General features: G+C 42.4%; 1 protein-coding gene across 1 annotated transcript in view; it reads left to right on the top strand.

Annotated features, from left to right (window-relative positions):
• The window catches only part of BMPER (BMP binding endothelial regulator), a 165,528-nt gene that overhangs the window by 29,189 nt on the left and 116,417 nt on the right, over positions 1-19,922 (top strand). The window contains exons 3-6 of the mRNA XM_083407062.1: positions 4,623-4,722; positions 13,705-13,787; positions 16,520-16,610; positions 18,119-18,201. Of these exons, the coding sequence (XP_083263188.1) occupies positions 4,623-4,722; positions 13,705-13,787; positions 16,520-16,610; positions 18,119-18,201 (357 nt within the window). The remainder of the gene's footprint in view (positions 1-4,622; positions 4,723-13,704; positions 13,788-16,519; positions 16,611-18,118; positions 18,202-19,922) is intronic.

The following is a 19,922-nucleotide window of genomic DNA, read 5'->3' as shown; positions in this document are numbered from 1 at the left end:
AGTTAAGGCTTATTTGACCCGGTTAATCTACTCCCCCTCTCGTCCAAAGAGCAAGACGGATTTCACTAGACTAGTGGCACCACTTAAGAGTGAAATTTTGGGAGGCGGATTAAAACAAAAAGCAACAGAATTGTTCCTTGTTTGATGAGGTTTTATCTTCTTTCCTTACAATCCATACAGGGCCTCGGAGACCTGTCTTTTACAACAGTAGACTACAATAGACCAAACAATGATTTACCAACTCTGCTTAATCTGAGGGGCAAGATAAAAAAAGGGGAGGGGTGGAATGATTATACAGAGAAATGTCCTTTTCCTCCACATCAAGTTTTACTATTCATGACATTTCTGAAGATATAGGCTACATGGTATGAATCATGTTAGACCATAACACTTTTCAAAGGAATATTCTGGAATGGTTTAAGGGTCATATCTAGCTGGAGCAGAAAGCAGGCACAACTCCAAAGCTTTCAGTGGAATTACACATGCTTGTTTTAAGAGATGAATATTCAGCAGATCTTTTGAAGTATAGCATAGGTAATGCAATATCTTCTTTGAGCCAACTGTGTGCTGGCAGAGACTCATGCAGGTTTTCGACCTGTATAGACCTCTTCATCAGGCAGACAGCTTTTTGTTTTGCTTTTTACCTCTATTATAAAACAATGCTCCATTACGTCTGGAACTTTGACAAATCCGTTTGGCCAGAAAGGAATGGTAAAACAACACATTGGTTAAGACCACAATGTTGCATGTAAACTTTTGAGCTACACAGGACCTTTCCTTGTGCTGGATGTTTCAGTTCATTTGAAGCGACTGAAAAATTCACTTGTAACCTGGAGGGAGGGAGCGTGAGTTGGCCATGGGGTGAGGTGGGGTGACACCCAGGTAGTAGCGGATGCATAATTAGGGCTTAGGCTGGACTGGGAATTGATTTGCAAAAGAAGTGGGTGGTGAGAAGAGACTTGAAAGAGGAGGGGAGGGAGTAGAACAATTGCATGGATATTAAAGTGGGAGAATGAGACAAAGGAGAAGGCTTGGGGGTTTCCCCCCATATGAGTTTTTAATACAGCAATTCTAAGTGAACAGTTGTGGGAGCATCCTGTGTTTTGTTTTCATGGTAGTGCCTCTATTTCAGGGTACAGAAGGGAATTGCTAAATGATTCAGGTCAGGCGAAAGCAAATACAGTACCTCTTCACACAATGCATGGTTAAACTATGGAATTTGCTCCCACAATACAGGATTAGAAAAATATGCAGAGGATAAGGCTATCAGTGGATACTAGACATGATGGGTATGCTCTGTCTGGGCGAGATAACTGTTAGGTGGCTTTGTAGCTGGTTGACTCATTCATCGACATCCTAAGAAAAGTGGCAAGTGGGGTGATACAGGGTTCTGTCCTGGGCTAATTGTTCTTCAACATATCTTGATAAAGGACTTGGATGAAGGTCTTGAAGGGATACTCATCAAATTTGCAGATGGCACCAAAATGGAGGGGTAGACAATGCTGCTGAAGACAGAATTTGGATTCAGTATGACAAAAAGATTGGAGAACTGGGCCAAAACTAGCAAAATGAATTTCAGTAGGGATAAATGCCAGGTTCTGTACTTAGGCAAGAATAACCAGCTGCTGCACCAATATAAGATGGGGGGCACCTGACTTGCCAGTAATAGATGTAAAAAAAGCTTTAGAGGTCTTAGTAGACTACAAGCTTAACACGAGTCAACTGTGATGCAGCAGAAAAAATAGCAAATGCCATTCTAGGCTGGATCAATAGAAGTCTAGTGTCCCACTGTATTCTGCATTGGTCAGACCACTCCTGGAGTACTGTACAGTGGTACCTCGGGTTAAGTACTTAATTCATTCCGGAGGTCCGTTCTTAACCTGAAACTGTTCTTAACCTGAAGCACCACTTTAGCTAATGGGGCCTCCTGCTGCTGCCACACTGCCGGAGCACAATTTCTGTTCTCACCCTGAAGCAAAGTTCTTAACCCGAGGTACTATTTCTGGGTTAGTGGAGTCTGTAACCTGAAGCGTATGTAACCTGAAGCATATGTAACCTGAGGTACCACTGTATTCAGTTCTGGGCACCACAATGTATGATATGGACAAGCTGGAACACATCTCTTAACATAGGCAGCTTTTCTGCATTTTAAGTTTGAATATATTACTTGAAGCTTGCTATGAATCTTTGCTTACATGGAAAAATCTCTCTGCCCCTCTTTCTTAAATGGTGCCCCATTAAAAGACAAATTTTGGCCTTGACATTACTTAGCCAGTTTCCTAAATGTACACTGTGCCTGCACTGAGCCGATTCGGAAGTGCAGGGGAGCTGTATTGGTGAGCTGGAGTCCGCGTAACCCAGATTTATGACTAAGTGTTTGCAATTGTATACTTGTGCAAAAGAGCCAGAATAACACAGGACTGAATCATTCTGACAATAGACAGTATTCTTACAGCAGCTGATCCTCTGCTTGAGAACTCAAATTCTTCCTGCTCATACTTTATAGTCACTGCAGTTGAAATAATTGCAGATTTGGCTTGGTGAGGGAATAATGAATCATAGCTTATAACAAAACATTGTCTGCACTTACTGCAGAAGGAATAAGATGGCGTAGGATAGTTGGGAAGATACACCCCCGCCTTTTAAAAGCCCAAATCTCCTGACTTTGAGCTAACCTTTAAACGTACCTTGGCTTGGGCCTTAGGAAACAATGAAGCTCAGAGCCTCTTCATGACTTCATTTTATGATTGACATTCTTCCTTCCCCTTTGATTTCCCCCTCCTTCTGGGGGTCTCTAATTATGCCATATGATCTGCTAAGTGGACGGTGGCATCTGGCAAATGAGCTTCTGTGTCATGTAATGGACCAAACCAGTAATTATAGGTGGGGCTTTACGCAGAGGCCCCCCCCCCCACTTTGCTGTGTTTAAGGAAGGAATTTCCAGTAGTAAAATGTTATTTCTAAAAAAAAAAAATGGTGCAAGGCTAGGGTGGGGCCGAGTGGTAGGAGATGCTTGAAGATCAGAAGATTGTCACCCATCAGTTTTGTTATTTATTACCAGTATTACTGCCTTCACTCAGTTTTCCTCGCTGGAAGCAAGCTGAATCACAGCAGGAAGTTATCTCACACTGCTGCAGCCATGTAGCCTTGAATCAGGTCTTGTACTGGCAGTTTGAGATCAGTTATTAGATTTATTTATTTCTTTATTGTAATGTAAGGGGCACGCGGGTGGCGCTGTGGGTAAAAGCCTCAGCGCCTAGGGCTTGCCGATCGAAAGGTCGGTGGTTCGAATCCCCGCGGCGGGGTGCGCTCCCGTTGCTCGGTCCCAGTGCCTGCCAACCTAGCAGTTCGAAAGCACCCCCGGGGGCAAGTAGATAAATAGGGACCGCTTACTAGTGGGAAGGTAAACAGCGTTCCGTGTGCGGCTCTGGCTCGCCAGAGCAGCGATGTCACGCTGGCCATGTGACCCGGAAGTGTCTCCGGACAGCGCTGGCCCCCGGCCTCTTGAGTGAGATGGGCGCACAACCCTAGAGTCTGTCAAGACTGGCCCGTACGGGCAGGGGTACCTTTACCTTTAAGGGGCACAATTCAGGCGAAATTAAAACACAAAATTAAAAAATAAAAACTCCTTTCTGTTTCTGTAGTGCCCTAACCTGCTTCCAGTGGTTGTTTGCAAGAGGAAGGAAAGCCAGTTCATCAGGGGATTTAGAGTATCTTACTTCCCATCACCTTCTTTCCTAGCCCAGTGCTGTGATGAGTAGAAAATTAACGCTCTCTTCTCTTCCAATCCCTGAAGATCAGAGAGAGCCATGTCTCTGCCACCATAGTGCTAGGCTGTAGAGAATGTGCAGATTGATCACACCAGCTAGATTGGCTCCTGCTTTCACTTGTCCATTGCTGTTTCTAGCATGTGGCCCTGGGAGGTTTGGCCAACAGCAAATGTGGCCCCCAGTCTGAAAAAGCTTAGTCACTCCTAATTTAAACCAATGAGACTTGAAAGGGCATAATGTTTATTTGACCATGCATTTATTTAAAGACCTTTCCCTTTCTGCATCACTGCTGCCTGTGTTCCCTGGATTGTGTCTTTGGTTTGCAGTTTTATTATTTGTTAGAAAGAAAGAAGTTCATTGAAGCCATCTTTGTCTTTATTTGGTTTGGAAATTCAGACTTTCATTTTTTAAAAAAAAACTAACTCTACTATGCAAACCTGTTGAATAGTAGTGGCTAAATATTTTTGTTCGCACAAGGAAGTCCAATGCCAGGTATTCTGAAGTCCCAGCTATAGTTTACACAAATATTATCATTTCTACAGTATACCAAAAAGTAACATTAGTATGAAACGAGTCACATGTTTCCTTTGGCATAACTTTATCTAGGTTCAGTATCCTTTTTAAAGTTGCCACCACTCCCCCTTTCTTCCCAGTTTTTCAACTCCCTGCTGATGCATTTGTGTCGCAAGCATCTCTGTATGAAGAAGGGGTATAATGTCCTCTCTGTATCCCAAAGATTCCTTGTGGAGCAGAGGGAAATTTTTTCTGAATCTGACTTCATGGTGTGCTACCTTATTGGGAGAAAATGGAGACTGATGCTGTTATTTTGCTCTCCTCTTTTCCTCCCCACAGAACAAGGAAGTGACATGCAAACGAGAGAAGTGCCCAGTGCTTTCTAAGGAGTGTGCTCTGGTCATAAAGCAGAGAGGGATGTGCTGCGAGCGATGTAAAGGTGCAGTGGACTTCATGCTTATCTCTCAGTTTTTTTGTGTTTTATTTAAGTTATTGCATATATATTTGACAGAATAAAGCCCAAAGCTCTACAGAATTTGCCCACACTGTTAAGTTGTGGGTGAACATATCAGACGACACAGCGATTCTTCAAACAGCTCTTGTTTATTCACAGGCCAGGACAGAACTGAACTGAAGGGTTCAGTCAGCCTGCTTATATAGAGCTCCAGTACCATGTAACTGTAACAATTTTATAAAACTATCCAATCACTGAATGTAACTTTCGATCCCTTATTTGCATAACTATCTACAGTATCCCCCTGCTGGCCCAGGGTGAGAACTTCAGTACATAACACACACAGAAACACATCCAGCAGTAGAGAGAAAGGTGGAACTGTGTCATTCACCCAGCCCTTGTCCAGCTGAGTCACTACAGCAACCCAGGGTGGCAAGGATTGGTGGTGACGCAGCAGCAGTGGCAAGGTCAGCATGGTGCAAACCTGCTGGCAAAGCCAATCCGGTGCTCCTTGCCACCATACCCCTTCTCCTCTCCTTCCTGGTACGCTGCAGAAATTGGACTGGATGGAGATCAGGGTGCGCCGCAGCCCCAACCTTGCTGCGCACTGTGGCACAACCACTGCAAATGAGTTTGTTCATTTACCTGCCTTTTAACTAACAGGAGGCATGAAAATGATAAATCAATACCTTCCCACTAATTGTTAAAGTGGTGCCAACCATGCCCTCAGTCTACACCTGTCTATTATTGGTGGCATTACTGTTGCTGGTGTTATTGCGGCATGCATTGTCTCTTTGAGCTGGTTCTTACAACATTGGTAAGCCAAACTATGGCTTAGTGAGACCTTCCTCGTTTTCCTGCTGCAGTGCTCAACAACTGATATCAAAATGGCTATGCTGGCTGGAGTTGATGGGAGTTGTAGTCCAGAACATTAAGGGGGCAGCAAGCTGGGGAAGGTAACAAGTTAAAAGCATCACTTACTGTTAGTAGCAGCAATTTATTGTTCACTGTTCTTTGTTGTTAGAACAGAAAGTGTAGTTTAGTTATCAATAGGTTTGATGCTTCTGTAATAACAGTTACTGGTCATTGACCATAATAAAGCGATAAGATACAGAAACAGTTCATTTTGTTGGCCAATCAATTAAATTATCTTTGAAAGTTCTAATGAATCACTACAACTTTTAAAAGCGCTAGGTAAGATTTCCAGAAATGTGAATGATTCACTGAACATTTTTCACTGTGTATTTGAAGGATTGCATTTAAAACGAAAAGGCATGTTTTAAATAGAAAAACAGTGAGAGTAATGTAGAATAAATCTGTTTTAAATAGAAAAACAACAAAAAGTTTTCTGACAAGTGCTCCTGACATGCATGGAGTAACTTAAAGGGGGGTATGTTGATGGGGAGCTCTGAACCCCACAACCAACACAAACATAATATCAATATACAGGGGGGAAACACAAGAGAAAGAAAACAGAATATGCTATAATTCTGACAAAACAGATGTGGTGGATATGGATGTGTATTTTTCCTTGATGAATAAAAGCATTTGATGGCTGATATGTTTATGCACTTTTTCTGGCACGCAGCTTTGTTTTTCTGAGTGTGTGCCCTGCTAGACCAACCTGAATCCATCAATTTATATAAAATGCTGGCTTTAAAACAAACAATCAAACCTACAGTTTGCGGCAGCACCTTTTAAGAAATATGTAAACTGAAATTGCATACATTTAAAATTTACTAATGGGTCTCACCCTGATTGTTAATCAGGGTGAGGTACATGTATTCATGTACCTGTAATATCTCTGGGTATTGGTTGCTCCCGTTTATTGATTGGGCCCTAAGCATCACACAGCATTGAAATTATGTCCTGCTAATCAGATGCTTCATATGTTCGACTTACTATATATTTCCTTTTTTTATTGAAAGCATTTATATCTTGCTTGTATTATGCAACCCAAAAGAGGTTGGTATAATCCATCAGTGACTCAATTATATTATGGATTTTGCTAGTTCTGGGTGTTTCCATGCAGATACATGTAGCTATCTGTTCCCATTCTTCAGTGTAGTCGTGGTGGGTTTACAAGAGGGGTGGCCTTATGGATGTTGTTGAACAACAAATCCCACCATCCTTGGTCATTGGGCACACTGACTGAGGCCGCTGGGAATTGTAGTAAGCAACATCTGGAGAGCCTTAGATTAGCTACCCCTGGTCTAGGGTTAGATTTCCTTCTTTGGTTTCATTCTTTGCCTTTGGGGTAACTGATTAAAACTGCCAAGGATGTCTCATAATTACAGCCAGAGTATCAAGGCTGGGGAGGGAATTTAGCTACAAGACAGAGGAATTCATGTGGTTTTGGAGCACCTCACATACCTAGAGCAATTACAGTGTGGCAGGCTTTGGGTAACCAGTCGTTCATCCAGCCAGTCACTAAGGAAGACAGCTACTTTTACAAAATAATCTAAATCAGCTATGTTCTAGATGCTGAACTACAGACAGTGCTATTGTCAGTAGAAGGGATTTGAGATATCTGTAGATTTTTTCACTATGGCTGGCGAAAGCAAAAGTTGCAGCTTTGTTAGTGGCCTTAGACATCACCTGGTCTTCTTTAGATTCCTCTTTGAATACCTTCTTTAGCATGACTTTGAAAACATGGGTAGATGCACAGACGCCCATTAGGCAATGCATTCTGTTGTCATCCTGTATTGTAGCAAGGACTCACTTAACCAAGATTACCCCTGAAACCTGTTTTCAATACAAGGCTTATCCCTTGTGCAAGAGCATGTGAAGTAACCATTCTGAAAGAGTTGCTTAAGCATGTGGAGAGTGAAATGTTCTTGGTGGTGGAGCAACCACAACCAGCCCAGACAGATTGAGATGTCTGGAAAGTTGCGGCACATGATTTCCAGGGAGTCATAGGTCATACCAGACCTCCTTTTTAGAAATACGGGCCTCATGGGGTTGGATCCAGACTAAACTGGTCTTAGGCCCCATTGAAATCAATGTGAAAAGTTAGTACAGTAATGACTGATATTAAGTCCCAAAGCTTTCAGCAGGAACTGAGTGCAACTAACTAAGCCCTTAGTATTGAATTGCTTTCCTAACAGGAAAACAATTTTTGTGCAGACCTTTATGTAATTCTATAGAAAGAGTTAAATCGTGAATTTTTGCCTCGTTTCTCCTACAGTTGTAGCAGTAGAGCAAAACATGCCTTTTCCCTTCTCTCATTTATTCAATATATTTAATCAAAACATATGAGATCACGGATTGTTATAGAAATGGATTTGGCAGTCTTTCCTTATTTAGTTGGACGGAGATATGTCATTTTAATTTGGGTCTGTCTCCATCTATAACAATATGTATTTGCTTTCTGAATAAGTGTTTGTTATTAGTGGGTTGGAGATGGATAAGGTACGTTTATGATAACTGTGAGCCATACTCTGTTCTTGTTCCCAATGCACACCTCCCATTGATGTCAATATGAGTGCAGGGCAAAGATCACACCCTAGATCTGTAGAAGGATGACTTTGGAAGTGGTCTCTGGTTATCTAATCCAATGCCTTCTTTGGCAGGATCACCACAGATAAGAATGCCTAGTCTTTGTCCAAGGGCAACCACCATGGTGTCAAGTGATAGTTTAGGATCACAACCATTTCCTTTCACTCACTGCGCGATAGCATTTTACTAGTTGTTTCTCTTCCCAGAGGTGGCCCAGGAACTTCCCACAGGGGAGTGTTGGCAAATTCACTAAACTACAATCTCCAGGATTCTTTAGCAACAGCTAAACTGATATAAAAGGGATGCGGGTGGCGCTGTGGGTTAAACCACAGAGCCTAGGGACCGCTCTGGCGGGGAGGTAAACGGCGTTTCCGTGTGCTGCTCTGGTTTTGCCAGAAGCGGCTTAGTCATGCTGGCCACATGACCTGGAAGCTGTACGCCGGCTCCCTTGGCCAATAAAGCGAGATGAGCGCCGCAACCCCAGAGTCGGCCACGACTGGACCTAATGGTCAGGGGTCCCTTTACCTTTACCTTTAAACTGATATAAAATCAGCATGCTTATCGTGCGAATATACCTTCACAATGTCTGTGGCATGCCCCTAAAAAACAACAACTCCTAAGTTTTGATTAATGTGACATTTGCCTTTGAATGGAATTTTATAATTTCTAAAGACACACTTTCTCTACATGGAGAAAGTTAGGGTAAATTCACATTGCCTTTCTGCATTTCAAGCCACATTTGCACAGAGCTGTTTGCACCAGAGAGAGGGCAGTGATGTTTTCACTGGATGCACATGGATTTATTGGGCCCCCCCCTCTGGCAACCCCCATGGAATGCCTACTCATTAAACTGTCATCTGCATTTGCGTTCTCACCTGCACCTGCTGATGACTGTTAGTCTATGTTCACATTACGACTTATTCTGCTTCCAGTTGTCTATGATCAGATCAAAGTTGGTTTGAGAAACCCCCCCGCATCCAACAGCAGTTTTTTGTCAAGAAACTGCAGGATCGATATGGATTGTGACTAATGCCATGGGAACGCAATGCCAAAAATTAGCAGTGGGAACACACTGGATGCTGTATAAGCTGTAATGTGAACAACTCCCGCCCGGAAACCTATGTCCCCAACTATGGAAGGACGTGTGGATCCAGAATTGGCCTCCACAGTCACGGACTCATTGTTAAGACCGTGTTCATGGAAGACCATCTTACTCGGCTACGAGTGATCGCCAAAGAATAAAAGAAGAAGAATGTGAACATACCCATAAATACTTTATGCATACACATATTGTCCTGCAGGTGTGGCTTACACCAGTATTCAGTCACTGCTTTAGTGAGAGCAAGTGAGCAGAATGAGGAGGTCATGTGGCAACACAGGAGGTGGGTTCTGGTAAGGGCAGGTGAATCTTCCTCTTTTAATAGTTAACTGCTGTAAGAGAAGCTGGCATTTAACTTTAATTCAGAAAGAGGTGTGTTAAGTCGTGGCTGAACATATCAGACGACACAGCGATTCTTCAAACAGCTCTTGTTTATTCACAGGCCAGGACAGAACTGAACTGAAGGGTTCAGTCAGCCTGCTTATATAGAGCTCCAGTACAACGTAACTGTATCAACTTTCTAAAACTATCCAATCACTGAACGTCACTTTCAATCCCTTATTTGCATAACCATCTACAGTATCCCCCTGCTGGCCCAGGGTGAGAACTTCAGTACATAACAAGGTGTATCTCATCTATAAGAAGTTTGGGTAACTTTCCACAGTTCTGCATAGCCGTGTACTCCTCCTTCTTTTCAAATGCCATTAGTTCTCTATTTCTGTCATGCACATATATTGTTGTTGTTTTTTTGCTGCTGGTGGTGATTTACCATCCATTCAATGCATGCGCAGTTGAAATATACCCATTTTTCCCCCTCCAATGAGCATGCTTGAGTACCAATTCCAATTGCCATGGGAGGGGTAGCATATTAAGACATACAACCTCAATATATGCCAACTCCATCTAAAAGATGGAGGGGGCTTTTAAAGCACCTTGCACCCCAATTCTCCGCACTCCAATCTCCCAGCTTTGAGAACTAACTGAGACTAGTACTAGATTGCTAGCTGAGATAATCAGAGAAGCCAACTTGAAAGATTATTCCTTGAGCACAGTTGCTTTTATCTTTACAAGTTAATAAATCATGTTGTTCCTTAAAAAAATAAAAATAAATAAATCAGAAGTTTGCTTTTTTATAGAGGAAGCAGCACAGCAGTATCTACTTCCCCTTTCACTAAAGTTTTCGTCCGGCATGGAACTTTAAGGCTGCTTCAGCATGGTGCGGTTGACTAGTAAGCAGTCCTTGAATGGTGAGGCATTCGCTCACAGACTTAACTCACAAAGCAAATGTCTAGGGAGTCCAGTTTTTGTTCAGGTCGTGCAAATATTGCAGTGCTCCTGTGCTCCCAGTTTGGCTGAGTATAGAAACACACATACACACACACACTTCTATCCTGCGCTTTTGCACAAGTCAGGGATGGGAGATCTCTGGTCCTCCAGATATTGCTGGACTGCAACACACACCGCAGCCTTAATGTGTGCAGCTTCCTCTTGACCAATGCTGAAATGTAAAGATTTCTTCATGATCCGTCCTTAACCATGATTTTCCAGTGCTGGCCACAGAGGACTGCTACCCTGCAATTTGTAACCAGCTTCAAATTCTGGTTGGTTTATGTGGGAATCTTAGTTAATATCAATGCGGACATTATGATGAAGCATGTTAAACAGTACGGTGGGAGGTAGGGGGTAGTCTCCTTGCAGTCTGTTAAGGGTTATGTCTGTGCTAGTCCTATTAATGTTAGGTTATTACAAGTTTTGCATCAGTAAAATAATTTAAGAACATTTTGGGGCTTGGCCAGGCAGTGCCTTTGATTTTAATATGTTACAAAAATATGCAACAATGCATTTACAGTGGTACCTCGGGTTAAGAACTTAATTTGTTCTTGAGGTCTGTTCTTAACCTGAAACTGTTCTTAACCTGAGGTACCACTTCAGCTAATGGGGCCTCCTGCTGCTGCTGCGCAACCAGAGCACGATTTCTGTCCTCATCCGGGTTCTTAACCCGAGGTACTATTTCTGGGTTATTGGAGTTTGTAACCTGAAGCGTCTATAACCTGAGGTATCACTGTACTATCCTCCGTGTATAGAATCTGCAGCTCTTTTAACATGGTCTACATATTAATGTTTATGAAATACAGATGCTTTTTTTAAAGGGGCATTGTTGGGCTGTTTTTATATTTCTGCACTAGTTTGTCTGGACTTTCCTCTGAGGAACAATTTATCAAGAATTAAATATAACATGTCCTTGAATGTTTTTCTCCCTCCTGATGTTTATTTTTCATGCCAAGAGAAACTTTAAAAAAGGAGTAAGGAGTAAAAGAAAAAGAATTAGAAAAATCCACCGTAGGAAAAGGGGATTATGGGGCCAATATACAGTATGTTACCATAATTTTTCCCTCTTGGGAGTATAGGAAACGACCTGCTTATAAAATTCCTGCTAACTTAAAATAAGCAAAAATGCCTGGCGAATTCTTAGTTTTGAAACGACTGTTTTGAATGAAGTCTTTAGGGAAAGAGTGAGCAGCTTATGTAGCAACCTGGTGCATCAATGTGTTTCATAGGCCAAAGTGGGCAAGTCTCATTAATTTATATTGCAATATTAGAAACATGGCAGATTCCACACTACAAGGAGTAATGGGCATCTTTCACTGTTTCGTCAGTATCATTATTTAGAGACATCTGTGCTAAAATATAATAATAGTTTCCTTTGGAAGACGCTTATATAGGAGCCCTGGCCTTTACTTTCTGATAGTAAGGATTGTTGAATGGACTTCTTCAGAAGTTGCTGGACTCTCCTTTTTTTAAATGATGAAAGGAGGTGGCAATACGAGGCAGGAAAATGTTTCTCCCTATGGAATCTGTTTTTTTTTTTTTTAAAGAATCAATGGTGTTTTTTAAAATGCCCAAGTGTAAGCTGTTCAGAGAACTTTACGTATTGAGGTGGCATACACACATATCATAGGGATGTGGGTGGCACTGTGGGTTAAACCACAGAGCCTAGGACTTGCTGATCAGAAGGTCGGCAGTTTGAATCCCCGTGACGGGGTGAGCTCCCGTTGCTCGGTCCCTGCTCCTGCCAACCTAGCAGTTCAAAAGCACGTCAAAGTGCAAGTAGATAAATAGGTACCACTCCGGCGGGGAGATAAACGGCATTTCTGTGCGCTGCTCTGGTTCGCCAGAAGCGGCTTAGTCATGCTAGCCACATGACCCGGAAGCTGTACGCCGGCTCCCTCGGCCAATAAAGCGAGATGAGCGCCGCAACCCCAGAGTCGGCCACGACTTGACCGAATGGTCAGGGGTCCCTTTACCCTTTACCTCTACACACATATCATAAATAAAATAAATGAAATGAATTAATGTGAATTTACTGTCTCACTAAAAACAAAAGAAATGTTTGAACTTCATGCTTCTTCTTTTTCCTTAATAAAGTACAATGCAGTAGTCTGAAGGTTAGAAGTAAACGCATAGCCGGTACAAATTGACAAAGTGCACTTGAAATGAAAGTGGTTTGGCCTTCTGTGCTGAGCTTTAGGAGTACGTTGGAATGAAGCCCGTGGTTCCTCCTCCCCTTTGATTTAATCCAGAAGGTTTCTTCTCCATCTGGAAGATAAATAGTATGAATGGTCTTAATGCTTGATTATGGTGTAATGAGCAGGATGGAAAGCAAGGCCTTCGCAGATATCTCTGAATGTGAGGAATTCAGTAATTGCTACTTTCCGTGCCAAATATGCTCTGTGCTCAGTCATGTAGCAGGTGGAATTCTACCTGGCTGAATAAACTTGCCAAAGTGGAAGACATTTACCATTCAGGCGGTTTTCTGAAGAGTTCTGCATTAAGCGGTTTAAGACAGTACTTCTCTGCGATTGCAACTTTCTTGAACAGAGAACACGACCGAGAGACACAATACGAGGCTTGGAAAAATGCACAAGAACGTTCTTGCTGTTTTCATGGGCAATGCTTTTTATTTTAGTAATGGCACGTTACAAAAATACTACTCCACTTCCCCCTTTAGTCTCCCCATTATCTAATACCTAAAAAGAGGTAATTACTATAGCTCATCCAAACCACCATTGGCTCACACCTCTTTCTTTTTCTCTGTCTTTGTGTTAGGGTTAGATATCAGCCAGCCTGCATGCTTTCAGTTGTATTTTCTGAACCATGACAATGAGAAACTTGCTTTATTTTGTAAGTGGTAACATTTTTGTAGAATGCAAATTGTGCCTCCGATAACAGAATTTCCGTGGAATGCTATACCTCCAGAACTGTAGAAATTAGACAAATTAGAAGGAATGTGGCGGTTTTTAGTGGGTGGGTGTGGATTAGTAAAATAAAAAGAACTGCTCTACTCGTTTAATTTTTCATTTTCCTTCTAGGTTGCAGTTTTGAAGGAAAATCATATAACAGCTCACAGTCATGGCAGGTCTCAGACAAACCATGTATCATGAATCAGTGTCAGGTAAGGAATAGAACTCAAGGATTTTTTTTTATATATCTCAATTTAAAAAATCTAAGTCTCAAGAAAGGGAAAGATTGTGTTGATTCATAAAGTGAAATGATCATGGGTTGGGAATTAAATGAAGACTCTGGAGGTAAGTAAAGAATGGAAGGCACCATTGGTATATGGGCATTGCTGTATATAGTCAATTGCTCGGACATTTGCCTATGAAAATAGCAAGAAAATGAAGATCTCCCCAAGGAAAGATTCAGGGCCTTCTGTGAAAGCACTTTTAGACAGAGCAATGGATTCAAGATGTTAAAGGAGTGGGGTTCTGAAAGTCTGAAATGTTTATATTAAATATGAAACTAGCCTTAGGCTTCTCTACCCCCAAATTGTAACATGGTATGTATAAATGTTACTTGTCCCAAATTCCGTCTATGTCGTGTGTAGCAGAAGCCAAACAGTATATCTTTAGTACTTGGGCTTTGTCTGAGTGTACATTTGGTGGATACAGAACAGTGAAATGCATGCCAGGCTCCCAGGCTTCATTAGATTTAGGTAGGATCCAAAGTGCGTATCGGAGGCCAACAAACTGCAGCTCAGTCTGGACAAGGCAGAGGGTGGGGTTGCGTGTCTGTCCTGGATGGTGGGTTGTTCAGCCTGTTCTAGGTGGGGTTGCATTTGCCCTAAAGGATCAGTTTTGCAGTCTGGAGGGAGACGTGTCTTCTCGGAACGGGTCTTGTCTTTGGAGGTCCAAGTGCCATTGTGGCATGAAGCATGCTTCTCCAGCTAAGGCTAGTGTGCCAGCTGTGACGGCTTCTGGATAGAGAATGTGTGTGAATGAGTTGTGTGGCTATCCGTGCTCAGGCAGCACCCTGCTTTCATGACAGGAACGCACTGTATGCGGAGCAGGTTTGGACTCAGGGACTGCATTCTTTCATGTGAGCCTGCCCATGCATTAAGTTCCACTACTATCGGAAAATGGCGACTGGGGATATGCCTTTTCTGTGGTGCTCCCTTGGGCTCCCTTTCACCAGGGACAAGCACTGAATCTCCCATTTCGTCAATTGAAAAAGGGTTGAGCCCTCACCCTTTTTATTCTCCCAGGCCTTTTATTTCTTTAATTTTAAACTCTGCCTTTTTCTGGCCATGTTCCTGCTCTTTTGTTTGGTTAAAAAATGTGTTTAACTCTGTTGTTGTTGATTTGATTTCATACTGGGAGCCGCTCTGAGAATTTTTATATTGGAGAACAAGATATCCAATATCCATTTTTAAACCTTTTTTTAACAGGGGGCTAGATCTTGAGGTCAGGAGCTCATGTCACATGAGATGTGTGGCCGTGGCCACAAAAGACAACTGTGCATTTCATCCCCTGTCTGCCATGCCTGTGGTAACATGCCCATATCCTGATCGCACTGAGTTGGGCCTTTCCCTGTCTCCCCATGTAATCATAGGCTGCCACTTGTGGACAAGAAAACCCGCAACACCGTGACATCGGGATATGAATAAGTTGTCCCAGGCATTCTATGGGGAGAGGGAGGAATTAAATGCACACTTGTGGTTTACATGAAATGCAAGGTTGCTCTTGGGGTGTGTAGTTCTTGCCTGAGTATACTTGTCATTTTAGGGTCCAAACCCAGAAATGGGTCATTCTGCTTCCATTTAAAGCACTCAGATTTGGAATTTGTTTTTAAAAAGTACCTCTCTTTCTCTGTGCTTAGGAATGCAGATAGTTCCATCAGAAAAGAGCAACCTGTGCACAGAGATCCTGTCATCCTGTCATTTTATTTACCAGGATTTTGACTTCTGGAGCAAGGAGTGCAGGAAGTGATCATTTACTAGACCCCTATCAGCAGAAGCATCAGAGATAAGAGGCTTCCATTCCACAGGAGGAGAACCTTTTATCTCTTTTCATAAGCCCCTTTCCTCCAAGGAAGTAGGGTGGGAGGAATGTCTTTATCAGGTCTGTTGCAATCAAAGCGTTATTTTAACGTTTCCTGTGTCTTAAAGGCTTTTGAGAAGAGTGGCATCGTTTTTTCCTCTCAAGAAGGTTTCTTGGTTTCCTACCTCATAGTTGAATTTATCAAGTGGAGTTAGGCAGACTAAAGTACTATTTTACTTTTGGATTAATCTCAGTTTGGACCATTGTACAGAGAGACAACGACAACCACAGCAACTGTTTTTTTGCAAGGTTTCCCAGAGCACACTCTGAATATCAGATGTGATCTGCAACTCATCCCGATTCCAGTCCTTGCCCAGTGGTCCACATTTAATGAACTTTGTAAACAAAAACAAAAACAAAAACACATCATTGAATGCCTTCCATCTCGATCATAGGTCTACCCCTTTGCCATCAAACAATAGTGCTATTTTTTGAAAATGCAAAAATCCAGCATGAATTGATGTGACAAAGTGTCACCTCAGGTTGGCTAGGCCAATGTGTACTTTAGTGATGTTAAAGAGCACCTCTCGTCTATTTATGAGCATGTATGAATGTTGTCATATAGGAAAGTAATTTTTAAGTGTAGCTACATTACTGAGATGTGAAGTACAAAATCTGATTTAAATTCTGTATGTTAAAAAATGCCTTAAGATTCTGATCATTCTATTAATTTCTTATCACTATGTCCATTGTGCAGATTGCTTATATAATATGTTATTTATTTCTGTACCTCCCTTCCATGTGTACTCTGTGCTTTACTTTAATTTTTGGATTGTAAATAATTGTTGGTTTGTTGTGCTCTTGACAGGAAGGAGTGATAACAGAATCTGAGATTCACTGCATTGTTCATTGCAAAAACCCTTTGAAGCAGCCAGGAATGTGCTGCCCCACATGCCCAGGTAAGGTTTCAAAGAGACAGTGGTATACAAATCTAAAATGCATTACGTTCTGTGGGTCAGTTTTTAAGGTGGAATACGAGGCTCAGAATCCAGAGCCCTGGTCCATCTAGCTAAGGGCTGTGGTCTCTGACTGCCTGTGAGAAGCCTTCCAGGGCCTCAGTTAGCTCCGAGGGTTGGCATTGTTGGGCGTCTGCCACAGTCCACAACCCTGCAGTTGGCTCACTGTGGTGGATTGCTGCTAATTTATGCAGTTACTGTTTTATGAGTATAGAAAAACTAAACCAACTGCAATAAACAGAATCAAAATCTACCCCTCTCCTCACATCTGTACAAATAAAAGATACATCATCAGATCTTGCCTCACTGAAAAGAGATCACAAATGCTTGAAAACCCTCTAAAGAGCCAAAAACCTCAGGAAAAAAGGAAACATTTTGCCTCGTGCTTAAATATAGATAAAGATGGGGCCAGGTGAGCTTTCTTGGGGAGAACGTTCTATAAGTTTGGAGCCATCCTCTGGACCTCTCATGCAGGGGTCACATGGATGGTGATTGCAGGGTCCAGGTCAGTTCACGTGGGGAGAGGCTGGCCCTTGAGGTGTTGTGGTCCTGAGCTGCATAAGACTCTGTGGGTCAGAACTTGCACTTTGAACTGAGCCCGGAAACCTAACTGGTCGTCAATGCAGTTGTGCCATAATTGATGTTCTCAGTGAGGCCTCCCCTCCATAGCTGCCAATTCATACCCTCCTCCTCTTGCCTTGAGGGTGGTTCTATGGGTTGCACTCATAGGAAGAGCAGAAGTGAATAGACAGCTGACACTGGCAACGAGGAGGGAAGCCCACTCATGGAGGGAAGGGTCCACTCAGAACATTGTTCCCAAGCCCCCCACTAAACATGGAGCTGGCACTGGCTATCTCTGTGTTTGCCCCTTTCCTGGCACCACACTTTCCCCCATCCTTGTTGCTGTTAAAACAATAGTTTATATGCAAAGCAGAAGCAAAGCAGGCATTAATAAAAAAAAAATCTTGTCCATGAACAATCTCTACCTCACTTCCTCATCTCTAGGGTATCACATTGATTTCTTCTTCAGTGTTCACGATGGCTGTTCGGTTTCCGCATGATATAATCAATACCTAATTGTGGCACTCAGTTAGGATTACAGAGTTCAATTTTTCTTTTCATGTTTGTTAAAATCTGAATTCCTAAGATGTACAACACATTACTATGAACTTAATGCATTTTAATTAAGTTCCTCGACCTTTGTGGTTATGAAGATAAGATTTAAAATGATAATGTGGTGTGCCCTAAAGGCTTGGAAATGAAAAGGCAATTAAGAGGAATTCCCATACGTGCTCCTGTTATTTTAGATAATGATTTTATCCGAAACTACTATTTGCAAACAGTTTGGGCTACTAGTACTTTTCACACATTGCATTTATATTGCAGCTCAACTGCAAGAGAGATCTTATGCAGATATGAGCCAAACTTACTTTCTCTTTTTTTCCACCCAGGTTGTACATTTGAAGGTAGACATTACCGTGAAGGTGAGGAATTTCAGCCTGAAGGGAACAAATGCGTCACGTGTGCTTGTGTTGTAAGTTTCTAACTTTGTATCAATGCACATGATAATATAACAGCATTATATTAAATGAAGTGGAACTCAGATTCTGGTAGCAAAGGCATTACTTGAACATTTGTGGCATAATTTGAGTTTTCTGTTTAGAGCAGACATCACTTGGTAGATAAAGAACTGAATTAGGTGGTTCAAATTATTGGTTGGTTTAGGAATTCAGGCTTGGCTTTTCCTGGCATAAACGGTATTTGAATATTTGCCAGTTGGCATGTCGCCTCTCCTTTCCTCTTCCTGCCCCCACCCCATCAGTCAGTTGGTGCTCCATGGAATTGTGTACAACAGCAAAAGTTTGTCAAGTCCCATACATGTCAATAGTTGCTTATGATAGTAAAACATTTGTTTTTTTTAAAAAAATACAGAGTATATTGGAATCATTTGCTTTCTAGAAAGCAGAACCATCTTAACAGTTGACCAACCCTCATATAAAAAGGTAAAGGTACCCCTGCCTGTACGGGCCAGTCTTGACAGACTCTAGGGTTGTGCGCCCATCTCACTTAAGAGGCCGGGAGCCAGCGCTGTCCGGAGACACTTCCGGGTCATGTGACCAGCGTGACAAGCTGCATCTGGCGAGCCAGAGCCGCACACGGAAACGCCGTTTACCTTCCCGCTGGTAAGCGGTCCCTATTTATCTACTTGCACCCGGGGGTGCTTTCAAACTGCTAGGTTGGCAGGCGCTGGGACCGAACGACGGGAGCGCACCCCGCCGCGGGGATTCGAACCGCCGACCTTTCAATCGGCAAGCCCTAGGCACTGAGGCTTTTACCCACAGCGCCACCCGCGTCCTTAACCCTCATATAGTACTTGCTAATTTGAGATTTGGTTCTACACAAGCCTCTGTATTAGGGATGATTCAGTTCTCCAAGGAGTGTGTGTTGCTATACAAACTGGCGTGCTTCCAAGTGGTCAGGCGCCATAAAAAAAATTGGAACCATCCAGCAGAAAGAACTGGCATAGCTGTGCATGATGTGTGTACCAAATTATGCACATGTTAACATATGAAACCCAAAAGAGAGATACTGTGTAGCATTACAGGGTGGAATGTATTCATGTCTTATAACATGAAAACAGTTTTTCTCTTCCTTGTGAGTGAAACTGTGAGTGAATTTGTTACAAAACCTAGATTAAAATTTGGTAGGGCCAAATTCCTTTTGTTGGCAAGTTGTTTCAAGTCTGCTATGCACGTTAGTTGAGGTGGTGCGTGAAATACCTCTCCACGTGATTGAGGACAGGTCGCCTGGTTATACACCACAGTTGAGATCCTTACTTATATCAAACATGCATTTAAAATTTGCTTTACAAATGCAGAAAGTGCAAATAGTGTGTATAATTGCTTTGGTGATAAAACGCCATTAAAGTCAAGAAAATGACAAGCGCAAACAGGATGTAGATTTCAGTCCTATTCCTTACCAGGGAACAACCTCTTGTTGAACTCAACAACACGGACTTTTGAGTAGATGCAGATAGGATTGCACTGTTAAGGTAATAACTGACCAAGCTCAGACTCGGTTGTAATATGTCCCATGTATGATGATCTTAAACTTCGATGAACATGCTGTGCACTAATATTTTACTAGGAAGCAGTAGGTCTGGAAGTGATACACACTTTCAGTCATTAAGTGTGCCTAACTCAGTGCTTTGCAGGTTCAGGATCTGAAAACCCCCAGTGAAAAGAACTGAGGAAG

This window comes from Podarcis tiliguerta (assembly GCF_965153285.1).
Source record: "Podarcis tiliguerta genome assembly, chromosome: 12".
In the NCBI taxonomy this organism is placed as follows: Eukaryota; Metazoa; Chordata; class Lepidosauria; order Squamata; family Lacertidae; genus Podarcis; species Podarcis tiliguerta.
The sequence above is the reverse complement of the archived record's forward strand: the minus strand, read 5'-3'. Positions and strand labels throughout refer to the sequence as shown.